The 13,979-nt window shown below is 35.5% G+C and overlaps 1 protein-coding gene across 1 annotated transcript in view; it reads right to left on the bottom strand.

Annotated features, from left to right (window-relative positions):
• LOC135681927 (dynactin subunit 2) overlaps window positions 1–13,979 on the bottom strand; it is a 53,997-nt gene that overhangs the window by 39,081 nt on the left and 937 nt on the right. The window contains exons 2-12 of the mRNA XM_089112946.1: window positions 12,076–12,141; window positions 11,334–11,430; window positions 10,699–10,763; window positions 4,983–5,078; window positions 4,294–4,353; window positions 2,447–2,467; window positions 1,582–1,620; window positions 1,360–1,400; window positions 840–903; window positions 475–537; window positions 5–70 (exon numbers count right to left, since the gene is read on the bottom strand). Coding sequence (XP_088969072.1) covers window positions 5–70; window positions 475–537; window positions 840–903; window positions 1,360–1,400; window positions 1,582–1,620; window positions 2,447–2,467; window positions 4,294–4,353; window positions 4,983–5,078; window positions 10,699–10,763; window positions 11,334–11,430; window positions 12,076–12,141 — 678 coding nt within the window. The remainder of the gene's footprint in view (window positions 1–4; window positions 71–474; window positions 538–839; window positions 904–1,359; window positions 1,401–1,581; window positions 1,621–2,446; window positions 2,468–4,293; window positions 4,354–4,982; window positions 5,079–10,698; window positions 10,764–11,333; window positions 11,431–12,075; window positions 12,142–13,979) is intronic.

Here is a 13,979-nt window from a genome sequence, read left to right as displayed (position 1 = left end):
CTACCATTTTTTGACTGTCCTTTCCTATGAGGTCTTCCATACCTTTGAGCCTTTTTTCTAGTTCTGCTATCTAGAAATAAATGTCATTGCCACATCATAAATTCACAAATAAAAATGAAACTGAAAAGGATTTTTTGAGTGGAGACTGAATTTTAAAAATTTTAAACCATCCTTATTTGAAAGTTTTTTTAAATTTTTGTTATCAAAAGTACTTGTTGCTTGAACTACTTGTTTTTAATGTTTATAGTTTTTAGAAAATTAACATTTATCACTTTATCAGGAAAGTTAAAAGCTAATAAATCTTTATTGATAATGTGAGGGTAATACTGATTGGCTCAGTAGATCAAGAAAGATCAGACCTGACTGGTTAAGAAAAGTGATGAGATAGGATGTCTAGAATGAGCAAGTTTCCTGTTTAAATGGAACCCGTAAAATTCGACAGCACGAAGACAGCAAAAAATTATAAATGAATACCTTGGCTGTTTGACTAAACTTGGCATGTTCAGGTCGACAATACATTTCGTATAGCACATGATCCTGTAGGGAAAATCAAATGACGTCAAATGTTTTTAGCTTGTATATTGAAGAATACAAACCCTATTGATAAAACCAAATTGATATAAATTGAAACAAAAGCATTGTATCGCTGTAGCTTCTGGCAAGATTTGAGAGAAATAACAAGTATTTTTAAACTTTTTTATATGAGAGTACAAGTATTTTTAAAATCAGGTAACAGTTCAATGTCTGACATCTTAAGTTTGGAAGTTTAGCAAAGATATACAGACTTGTGACATTTCAACAGGTAGCTTAGAATACAAATTGAGGCAACAGGCACCAACCTTCTCAGACGGATCTTTACTTGCAGGCTTTGACTTAAAAGACTCCAGTTGATTTAGCACTTGTCTACAGGTAGAAAATATTACATATGATATATTTTCAATCGCATTGTATTGTTTTTGAAACGAATGAATATTCCACACTTAGAATAATGATTGTGTGACATAATTATCAATAGCTAAGTTTACAGATCACGAAAAAACGAATTGCTATTCATCAACCGGTAAAGTCTACTTGTATCTATCAACAACCTGAAACAAAACAATTCAGAGCAGTAAAAAGATTCCCAAACTGATGACCAAAAAAGAGCTCAGCATTGTTACAAAGGAAAGGATTTCTCCCATAGAGGCCCCGTCCACACGTAAATGGGTATTTTTAAACACTCTAGCAGTGATAAAAGGCGACTATCGTGATTGATGTGTCTGTATTTTAGTCTGCGGGATCCACCGCTGCTCTCTTTAAGACTATCAGTTACGGGATGCTCAACCAATAATGAACCAGCGTCATGATCAATCTACTTACCCTAGCCAGTTCCCTTGCAGCCCTGCGTTTCCGGCTAGCGTCTACAAAAAACAGACCAGTGGTATATGAATTTTAGCTGGGTTTGAAAACACGGACAACAAAACCAATCTGTACTATGATTGCTTCCAGAAAATAGATTCGCCAAAACTTTTCACCCTTACTTTAAAAATACTTTAACAAATAAAATGCACTGGATACTTTTACGATTAGAAGCATTGTTACCTGTGCGCCAAGAACTTTTTCTAGATGCAAACCTTGGAGCTGAAAATTAAAATAAACGTCACAAAATTTCAAAAGGAAAACCTTTTCATTGACTATCGAGTGCTTCAATTTATATAAGTGATGCGTGGGATGAAGTATTAAAATAAATTCGTCAGGTGAGGTAAGCAAATTTTGTCAATACAGAAGTGATAGTAAATTCATTTTAAACGATTTTAGGTAATTTCAAACGAGTCTGTAAACCCATTTCACATTGAAAAAAAAACAGATGTGTCAACAAGTGTTTCTAAATGAAAATTTTGATCGAAACTTTAAGCTTGAAATGGGGCAAAAATAATCATTGGGACATTTCAGTATCCGTTTTTAGCTATCATCTTCTTGGAGATTTATTAGATTAATCCATCAAATGGCTTTTAGTTGTTAAACTGTGTTTGTGTTTGAATAGAGTGGAAGAGGGACGACATAATAAAACCTATTTCTAGAGTTTTATAACTCTGCTTACAAATTGTCTAAGCTTAGGCCACATGGACATGAGCACAGGCCAGTGCACCATCAGACAACTGAAATTTTGTCAGGTCAAAATCAAACAAAAACGACATTGATTCATTAGAAAAACCAGCGTCGTCCCTGACCATACTCTTCCAACTTGCAAAAGATTTAACTGATATATCACATCACGAATCTCTTATCTTATTCATTCTGTACAATTGGTAAATCTTAAAAACTTCGAAGAAAATATTGTTATGACGTCATAACATTCTTATTCTTTTAAGGGGTCTTAGAGCAAATAAGACCCAAAAAGACCCAAAATCAATATGAAAATACTTCAGAATTATCAGAAATACATGCAAAACCATCCAAGACTTACTTGCTTCTGCAACTGCGATACCTAAAACAAAGAAAAGACTTTAAATAAAAATTCTTGCTTCCGAGTTGCTACACTATTCCAATTAATTTCTGACAATGAAAAGTAAACGACAGCAGGCCACAGAGGACAATTTTTTAAAGCTTTTCTCGACACGCACCCGGGCTCGTAAGGAGCTTGTACCCCGTATTCAAAGAAGCTGAATATAAAGCGGCCTTTTCAAGGCCTGACTTTCACTTTGGCGAAAAAGATTTATAGAGATCACATCATTGGTGCCAAACCAAAAAAATGGAATGGTAAAAAACAAAAGCATAAAATTCTTTTTGAGAAACATTAAAGAAAAGGCTTTTGCTTGTACGGATATGGAAGTGGCACTACTCTCTGACAAAAGTGCACCATTTTTAGAAGAGGATAAAAGAGGTAAATTGCTTAGGGGCGAGGCAACAGAGTGGAAATCACTGCGGATTGAGCGCTTACACGGAATAAATGCGGATTGACATTCACTTTATCTCGAAAGCGGAGTGACTTCCACAACGGTTTGACAATCTGAAGCACTTTTGATTGCCTCAGCGTTGTGCAACTGAAACCCCTATCCGGATCAAAAACCAGTCCAGAATGAACCCAATTCGACGTCGTGGAACTCAGGCTTCATTCTTTTCGATAGCCCTTTTCACGATCGTTAGCAATGCAGCCACCAATTTTTAGATGCACTTCAATTGTCTCAATAAGCGATGCCTCACAAAAAACCTTCTGATATGTCACACTCTTTGATCTTCACAAAAATCAACAACGATTCTAGATGCTCAAATAGTACCCTCCACGGATGGCCTAACCTCCCTTAGTATGTCATAAATACCCGACTAAAGGTTATTTGAGATTGTATAAATATTGAAATGTGTATGATATGACACATTTGGACAAAAAGAAAAATCAAATAGCTCCTCTTTGTGTTCTCATTTCTGACCAAAATCAAGTGTATTTCACGTAATAATGAAGCAATAACATTAAATATCTTCTGGTAAAAATTCACGAACATTTTTGAAAGGCCCGAAACCCTGAATGCATGAAGATATTTTTAAGACTCTCCTATGATACAGATAGTTCTGGGAAAACAAATTTAATCGATGGCATCTATGTGGTATACATCTTTTTTTGCATTTAATCTCACAGTGAAGATAAATAACGGATCAAGACTTGCCTACATACTGCCATTTATCGTATGCTTAAAAAATAGGAAAATGCTATTTATCGGAATCAGAGTATTGATATTTTCGAGTATTTAATCATTCAAAAAGTTGAAGCTGAAACGGAACCTTAAATATGAGACAAGAAGCGCAAAGGTCAATAGAAGCTAAAAGATGTTAATCGTGGATACTTAATCGGTGGGACTATCTTATTTTACAACCTTAGTCTTGACGGATATGAATAAAGTAGCCCATAACATTAACTTAAGAAGTTCATAAAACATTGTGGAAAATTCAATTCCCTCATACTTTGCGAGCTGGTTTTCTATTACTGTTCATCAACAAAGTTTTCAATAAAGCACTCCTCTTCAGAGGCAATTAAAATATCTTGCAACCGAAAATGAGTTAACCCTTAGTATCATTCGATCACTGAGAGGTTTCAAAGTCTCTAAAGACAGTAACTTCTACGAAGTCTAAACTTTCAGGGTTAAAACGAGTCTAAAGTTCTGATTTAAAAGTTAATGTTGTGCATGAATCCAAATAGCTATGCACAGTGGCCATTTTGATTGGCCTTTCGAAGTAATGGAAACATGAGGATATCAGATATATTCATTACGCTCGACTGTAAGAGAAGAAGGCAAAGTAGCAAATTAGGAGATGTCATACTTCATTCGCAAGCACCACTGGAGACATTTGACCATCTTTTGCTGATGACTCAACTACCTCCTAAGAAAAAGAAGCGAAATTTCTTAGCCGAAGGGAAGTTTCTTTAGAAAATATTCTTTGCACTGTAAATATAAAGATTATCTAAAGAAAGTAATCAGCACCTGAAGCTGGATTTCCCCTTATGCACACATTCTTTAATCAGAGCGAAATACCTTTACGGAAAAGGTTATCGTGCACATACATAATTTACCCTTAACGTAGAAAGTTCTGCGGTCTTTAAAAGAGCTGAATTAGAAAAAAGACAAATATGCTATATCGTATAAAAGAACATACAGAAAAAGAACGATGTTTTATAAAAACGATTTTGCCTTCTGCTTCGAAGGGACTCATCGTGGTATTGCATTAATGATACTAAAATGAATTAATATTGCTGACGACTGGATATGCTATTCTTAGCTAAAAGTCAACGATTAGAATAAAGATTAAATTTCGAAATTTCCATTGCTAAAACGATGCTGCTTCGTTCTCTCATTCATTTACTGAAATTATATACTCAAAGGACAAGCTTAATAACCGTAATATTTGTGCCAAAGGTTGCTCTGATATTTCTTACATATCCAACCATTCTGTGCTAAACATATGTATTTACTAAACAGTACTAAACATGTGTAGATAATGAAGATGGATACCGTTAGTTGGCCGATCTCTTCTGCGAATGACTGCAGTTCGTGTTGAAGTCTCTGATACTTTTGATGTGGTGTTTCTTTTGCTACAGCTTCTCCTAGCTTTAAGGTAAAAACATATACTGAAGACAGTGTCAGTCAAAGATGAAGGATATTCCAATTAGTACAGAGCTTTGCCTTGTAATGTTCAATTTCAATCTATTTAAAGAACCGTTAACCTTAGAAGGCAGCCTGCCATTGCCTAACTATATAACTCAGCATATTGCTTGCTTTTTCGTTATTTCTGAACTGGCAATGATTTCCAGAAAGTAATTTATAATAGAAATATTGTTTGCAAACTTTGGTAATGCCCTAAAGAAGTATATGCAATAGGCAAAGGGTGGTGGGATTAGAATTTCCTCAACTGAGGCTCAAAAGACACTGCCAAAAAACTGTTTAATAAATCGGATTTAAACTTCTATCTTTAAAAACTAATTAGGCATCATTTCATTTGTAATTTATCTGTCTCTTCATTTGTATGTCTTTAAATAAAATTTAATTTTTAACAACAGCAAAATAATTTGGCAGCAGGGTACACAAAATCTATTAATAGGAGAAAAAATCACAGCTTATCGGTGAATAACAACATTTAGAAAAGTTAAACTTGCATTTTAATCTGGGTATCAGCGAATTTCTGACTTGAATTTTAAATAAATTCACGTAAAAGAATAGCCTAATTTTTAGCGTTAGGCTGTTCTTGGCTGTTTTCCCAAGGTGCATATTTCTATTTCAGGATCAGAATATCTTATATATCTTATTTATCTTTCATATCCTGTTTATATTAAACATCTCATACATCTTATATCTTTGACAGCATGCAAAATTTTACGACCTTACGTATCATATAAAGAGTCTTATAAATGCCAGCCTAAAAAGGTCCGTAACTACAAGATTATCGATCAAAGGCCGTTAATTGGCTCCTTCACTTTAAAGCGTTCGTGAAAGGATTCACTGCTCAGAAAAGTGAGATTCCAAATGTTCAAAGTTCAGTTTCTACAAGAGACATTTTATACAAATTCCGGTTGAAATGTTGACAAACGCTATCGTGTATACTTAAATGACCAATAGTTTGTCTATCCATTAGAGCCGCGTGGACGGGGGGAGGGGGGGGGGGGGGGGACTTGGGGGACACGTCCTCCTCCTATTTCTCGGCAAGATCAATTTTGTATTTCGTCCAAGTCCGTTGAGAAAAATGTTGGGGGAGGGGTCATATTTTGGCAACGAATTCTTTGTGATGCCATTCCAAGATATTGACACTTCTTTCAAGAAACAAAAAGCTAGCCATGGGCGTTTCTAATCGGTAAAATTGGAGTTCTCTCTGGGCAAAAGGGTTTTTCTGCCATTAACAACGGGGGGGGGGGGCAAATTTTTTGTTTTTTCCCCCAACAGCGTAGTGGCTGATACCATAGATTGTTTTTGAAAACATTTTTAAATATTAAAAGAATAAAAGGCATGAGATCCTGTCCAGTGGCGAAGCCAAAGGTCCTGCTGGTCCTGCTGAGCAGGATCAAGAATTTCCAAAGATAAGATTTACTGTAAACAATAAACAATTTCTTCTTTGCAAAAAGGAAGTTTCAAATTCTTTTTGATAAACAGTCCCCAGTTCCGCCAGCTGATACAGGCATCCCGTGCTAATCTCAAGGTCCTGTTCTCTTCTACGGCAACCCTGTATTTCGGTCCTGCTCATAACTATGATACCCTATGTTTGGTCCTGCTTCACAATGGGCTTTTGTGAATTTAGTCCTGCTTCACAATAGTCTAGAACAAAGAGCAGTCCTGCTCAATCTCGGGAGCAGGACCTCGTCGAAATGACCATCATAACATTTCGTAAGCAGTTGTGATTTGATTGGTCGAGGGTTCACCTACGTAGGTCAAAGAGCATTGTTTTGAAAACCTTTGGTCCTGCTATTTCTGAGAGCAGGACTGCAAGAATTGCCCTGTGCATCCTCGTTTTGCTATGAGATACTAGCAAGGAGGCCAGTTCAAGTATTATGGCGAGGCGATGTGAATGCAGATTTTCTGCTTGCTTTGGCAATACCAATGATATTATTATTGACAGCAAAACTTGCCTCAGTTGAGCTGCATAAATTTTATTTGTAACAAGACAGAGTCCAAAGTTCGCAAGAAAGAAATGTAAACAACAAGAATTGGCTGTATGAGGCACTCTGATTTCGGCCTTTGTACGATCGTTCGAGGCACGGTATATCATGGTGGCCTAAATAAAATTTTCTTAGACTTGGACAAGGACGATGAAAGCATAATTGAATTTACTGTTGTGTGATTGAAAGTTTTGAGTTGGAGAATAAACCAATTTCAGCGGAACTTGCATTTTTCTACCTGAATTGTTTTCTCGTCTAATGGTTTATCTAATAAAGTTGTTTTCATTAATAATGTGACACATTATTCGATTGTATCTCTTTATCAGCTGCAGAATAATTGTTCTGCAGAATATGTGAACTTGCCCCTACAGACTTTAAACTCTGTTGTTTATTAAAATTATTTTAATAGAGTATCTAGATTGGTCAGGTTTATAAGACCAAAATCTGGAATACCACAAATATATGATATGCAACTTCAAATGCCACCCCTACCCCCTTTTATCGTCAAATTTAGTTATCACCAATTTGAACTTTTACTTCAGCTGTAGAGGCTTACTACAATTTAACATAGATTTGTTTGAAAAGTAAGCACCCTAAAGCACGTCTTTAAGTATGGATTTATTTTTCAAAAGATAGACATCGATTTAAAATTTGCTTTTTACTGAATTTAAGAAAAAATTCATCTGCAAAATAGAATTTTTATCCATAGGCTTTTCCAATTGAATAAGGGCGTGGCCCTGTCCATATAGCAGGACCAACAATTTTTGGCTAGCTTCGCCACTGATCCTGTCTACAGAAGCCGGATAACAAGAACTGAGACATTGAACTGCAATTTGAGCTCCACTGACAACGTCGCAACTCAAAATGTTACGAAAACTAATACCCCCATGATGCTCCATTATATAAATACTTCACGGGAATAAGTATACGCCTATATTAGCTTTGCAGGAGATCTGCTAACAATCTTTAAGGCTTAGAAAGCAGTTGTCAGTTTTTACTGAATGACTCTACTGTGCTCATCAAGATAAAAAAATTCGAAAATTGATGTAAGTAGCCTACTTATCTATTCGTGGTATGACAAGGTTAACCCTTGGGTAAACTAGGATGACCATCTTACGCTGATCAAACTCTTAGAATATTTAAAACACGCTAATGCGGGAGACCTTGAGGTGGAAGTGACCCGCCTTTCTTAACTTTACTATCAGTGCAAACTTGCAGTGATGTAACGCAGTTTAGGGCACCTTAGTTCGACGACCAAAAGGGGTCCCCAAATAATCCTTATAAAAATCACCTATATTTCACTCAAGTGCTCCTTTTTTTAAAAACTTTTAAAGATCTTTGATCGAAGCTTCTCTAACTCAGCTCCCACTAATTGCCTGGAAAAATATCATTTTACTTGTCGCTATTTTGTTTGACATGCTCTAAAGCGTTGGGTGGGACTCTCTTGCAGTCCAAAAGTAGAGGCCCCGTTTAGTTGCTTTCTTCAAGGGCCCAGATGCCTCCGTTGCGCCACTGCTCACTTGCCTTGGATTTTGAAGGAAACAATGTCTTTATTACCATTTCTATACGGGTGTTGATTGCTAAAGAAAGTTAACGATGCATGGAATAGAAAATTGGCCCATTGCTTTAAGAAGAAACCTATCTAAATATCCGACAAGCCAGTGGCGGATCCAGCCAAAAATCTGACTACCGCCGAAATGAGATAGAGGGTCAACCACACCCTTTAGACCACACCCATTTCCTGGTCACACCCGGTTTTCTAAAATGATTATTGCTTTCTATAATTTCTTATGTAGACCATTTTCAAGAGACAAGCGGTGCTTTACTGAAATTCCATGTATTCTTACAACAAGCTTGAGAAGAAATAAATAATCTTATTCAATATTCTGTGGATGGATATTCTAAAAAAATTTACGGCATTTAGCCGAGGAACACCATAGAATTAGAAAAAAAGATACATTTGGCAGAATTTGGAAATGTCGCCTAGAACTCGCATTAAGTCGCACAATTACATATGAAAATCAGCACTTTTGGAAATTTTAAGTTTAAAAAGTCAGATAAAATTTGCAATTATTGAGAGCAACTTTTGTTAAACAAAGAATCATACTTTTGGCGCACTTTGTGGGCCTGACTTTTAATCCTGATGCCTTCTTAAATTTTAGAATATTTGAGTCTAAATATTCTTATAAAATATATTCTTACCAATATTTGTGTATTGTACAAAATACACATCGTCTTTGAGGTTACAGTTTGCCCACTTGCAGAATATGTAGGCATCCCCCCATCTTTATGTAACGTTTGAGCCGTGTTGAGCGGCAGTACTACTCAACCCCCCATCTGAGCGGTAGTCAACCCGGTTGTTCATTGGTTGTCAACAAAATTTGTATGAATCCCCCCAGGTTTGCTGTGATTTCTGATGATTTGATTGGTTTAGGCAGGCTGACTACCGCTCAGTGCAGCTCGAATCCGCTCTACACCGACTCAACCCCCCTAGCTAGCAAGCCATGATTTCATCATGCTAGCCTTTTATTTGCAAACATGTGACTCAGCCAATAGAGTTCTAAAGTGATGACGTCACAAAAATCTTTCTTTAGAATTTTTTTAATTTGGATCCCATAATCTGAAAGAGCATCATGAAATACCTCTAATTTGCAAAATCAGGCAAGTGTATTACCAATTGGCAGAGATATGGTCATATGTGTATTGGTTCTCTCCCCATCAAACCTCTGTATTTTGGTCTCTGTTCATAACTTTATGAACAGAGCCAAAAGTGATTCGTTAGCAAACTTCAAATCTTTCATTAGCCATATCTCAACCGATTTTAGACATATTTGGCCAGTTTTGCGTATTTGAAAGTATTTTATGATGATCTTTTACGCTATATGGTTAAAATTCAAAAATTCTAAAAATGGTTTTTGATGACGTCACACTTCAGAATTCTATTGGCACGCAATTTCCATAGCGATAAGGATTAAAAAGTATTTCTGTCTCTGTGGAAATTTCAAGCATGTTTCTAGGAAGGAATGCTTGGTTTGCAGCGCGATCAAATATTTTCAATTTTCAACTATGGTTTAATTAAAGTAGAAGGATAAACATGAAAATGATCCTTGTTTCTATAATTTTTTGAATAATCTGACTACCGCTCGAGCGGTAATGGCGGTAGTCTGGAACCGCCACTGCAAGCCCCCTTCAGTGTAGATGTTTTTGTAACACACTAACTTATACACAAATAAACTGACATGATTGATCAACATATTGGAAAAAAATTCATTATTCCATTTTAGAATTACTGTTACAAGGGGGTAATGCAAATGCTTGTTCATGCTACCAGTACAAGCAGAAGGCAAACTTTGTCAACTCTCCTTATGTAAAATGTCAACTCGACCTGAAATGCTGGCCTTAATGAGAGAATTAAACTTATATTAGCGAGATAAGATTTGGTGATGGTTAATTATCAAACTCTTAAGCGTTTTGTTGACAAAAATTGCATGCCAAAGAGTGTCAAGCCTTTTAATGTCAGTACCAAAGAAAAATGTTATCAAATGACAGCTTGACAAACCAAATAGCAAATATCAGCAACTCACAATTTCAAAAACAGTTCTCGTGTCATAACCAGTCCTTCTTGAGGACCCAAGTTTGTCTGAGAAGTCTGGAAAAGAGACACAACTTCACAATTAGATGAAATAGCTCAAGAGACATAAGTTGTGCATATTTGCCTTCCAACTGTTGGAAATGGTTATGAATTCTAATGCAAGGCAATAACAGGAAAGAGCCTCTATCAGCCCATACATTTGTGATTAAGTTGAATACTTGTCACTATCATTGCAAGTTTCTCCTGCAAAAATGGATTGGAAAACGAAATTACGACAATACAAACGAAATTATGACCAACAAATTATGACAATAAATAAACATTCTGTAAATATATGATCACCTGAAGCGCAAGTCAGTATTCATAAGAAACTTTTACACAGTATCTGGTGTATGCATTAGTGCTTATAGCTGGAGGGTAATAAGTTGCATTAAACAACTGGATAGGGAAAGTTCAAATGCATTTGAGTAGAGAGCACTGAAATTGAAATTGATGACAATTTGTACCAAAATTTATTCTGACATAGAATCCCTATACTATAATATAGCTAACTATGCCAGCAGGCAAACTTGAATTGCCAATATAAACATAAAATCAGCATTATAAAAAAGATGATGAAAAAAGTACCTAGTTCAGTTGAATCAACATAGCGATCCTTGAAAACATCAAAAGCAATCTTCTGGTCTATCTTATAATGATCAACTGCTTCACTGCCTAAATCATTCTGCAAAGAGGAAAAAGAGGTTGTTATCTTATTAAAAAATCATGTAAACCTTTAGATCTTTGAATGGTGCTTGAATTAAATAAAGTATCAAAGTATTAGATACTGATATGCTAAAGTTTTTAGAAACAAAAACATCAGTTTGAAGCTTGTTAGACTATTTCTTAAGACAAAATGATGAAAACCTAGAGAATGACCTTTTCAATGTTTAAAATTTTTTTTCAGTGTTTCTGTTTGTGTACAGAACATGATGGTTCTAAGTTGTAATTCAGAGTCTCATGCTTGATACAATTATCAGGCAGCTGGGGCCTATATGGCTGATAAGCTCATTAGAACCACCCTGTTCTGCTCCAAAGAATGTACAACCCTGCCTATATGACACAAAGCACTATATAGTCAATCAGTATACAGTAATTCTCATGAATTAAACCTTTAAAAAATTTCCAATTATATCTGATTATCCAGTTTCCAATATCTACTGGCATAGACTTTAAGCTGCCTTTTTTGTATTTTAAGAGACTCTTAAAGACAGTATCTATGGGTTTCAAGAGCCCTTCCCTTAAATTTTGAATGATCATTTTGAATCAGGCAATTAAAGCACCTTAAGGATATGTATTTTCAAAATGAGGCCTATCAAATTCAAATTACCCCACTGGTATTCTTTCCTTCATCAATGGTCTCATCAGTTTCAAATGTATCCTTCCCATTGCTGTCCTGTAAAAAGGAATGCACAGATCTAAATTTTTACACAAAGGAAGGTGTGAATTTTTTGACTAGAACCTCCCCCCTCTAAAACAAGTAGCTGTAAATTATGTAAATAAAATATGCGTGCAAAGAGTAACCTAGGACTTGGTACACATGTTAATTTAACTTTATTAAAAATCTGTATATCTCAGCTTTTTAAAGTAGGCCTTGTGAGGAGCAAAAGCGCAGGTGCTTGAAAAACTGAGCACCACCAAACTTCTAGGCGCTTCATTGAGCACCTACAAAAAATATGGCTTAATTAAGTAGCTTTCTTGTTAATAATGGTTTGAAAATAGTGGATTATTTGCTCAAAATGTAGAAATTAACTTCTTTCTAAAGTTGTGATTTGTGCTAATTCATTTTTCATGATTATGTAAGAAGAATTAATTTTAAATAAATTATGTCTAAGATGAAAAGGATGAACAGGGTGAACAGGGTGAAATGTTCGTGTGAACAGGATGAATGGGCAGCACACATACAGCCTGTATATTTGCCTATATGAAGCTTTTCCATTTAAAGTATATGTTTGCAATTCAGTTAAATAATTTCAAAACAAAAATATTATTATTATCAAACAAAACAAAATTGTAGACAATTAACAAAATTTGGTTTTAGGCATTTGGTTTTAGACAGCAAAAACATGCCAGGTGCTCCATTAATCAAGCTCCTTGAAATTTCAAGGCATTGCGGAGGTGCTTTATAGAGCTGGAGCATCTCTCCTTGTAAGATCTGATTCAAAGGGATGATCTGGGTCAATCTACTAGATTTGAGTTAAATGTCCAGAGTCATTTTAAAAGGAGAGGGTATAACCAAATATGTAAGTCATGATTTTTGTGCTCCAACACTACTGGTGGACATGACCTTGATTGCATGAGGTTTTGAAAAGAGGTTTCTTCAACAGAATGCTCTAGAATTTCTTCTGAAATGGGACCATATTTGTCGGATTTTTTTAAGATAAAACATGACAGAATAGTTTTTTTGCCATCGGCTTCTGCCTATACATTTACATTTTTCACTGCATAGAAAGCACAAATGAAGTACAATAGTACTTTTGGCTTTTGATCATATATAAGAAAATATTCAGTAAAAGAGACATCTTTTTGTCACCTTGATGTGATCACAAAATTTCCAGGCCATGTGTGCAATTTATATTTCATCATTCACATAAGCATGAAATTATTTCTTTCAATCTCATTTTAGAAGTAGATTTATAAGGTTGAGAATCGGCCCTTGATTTCTAGAAAATTATAATATTTCCAATCCCAGTATCCAGGGCATGGTGATGGCAAACCCAAGATGCAAACATGGTATCATTGAATGTGCACCTAACAACTTCCTTGGCACATTTGAGATCTTGTGAAAAACGGTCACACTCTGCAAACTGGTCCCTGTGATGCTTGGTGTACAAATAAATTCATTGATCAGTTTATAATTTTGGCATGTTTTTCCACATACTGGATTTTTCTCATTCAAACAATCCTTTGGTGGTACAAAACTTGAAAATGGCTTTGAAAAAAGCAAAAATTTAGTAAACTAAAGCTTTTTGTCTGACACTCTTTAGAGTTTAAAACATCAGAACATAGATCAAAAACGCTACGCTAGGAAATATATCTACCCAGTTGTGGATCAAAATAAGCCAATCAGAAACATAAGCACATGACTGTTGAGGTAGACCAATCAGTGTCGCTTGCCTATTGAGAATGTTACCAATGGAGTCCTAAGGTGAAAATGAACTCCTTTTGTCTACACAGTAGCGGTTTTTGTGTGCTTATGTAGATAGATTCCAAAACTGCTCGGTGAAATGACAA

This window comes from Rhopilema esculentum, chromosome 16 (genome assembly GCF_057945365.1).
Source record: "Rhopilema esculentum isolate cy_ngs chromosome 16, ASM5794536v1, whole genome shotgun sequence".
Classification (NCBI taxonomy): Eukaryota; Metazoa; Cnidaria; class Scyphozoa; order Rhizostomeae; family Rhizostomatidae; genus Rhopilema; species Rhopilema esculentum.
This window is presented reverse-complemented; position numbering and strand designations above follow the sequence as displayed.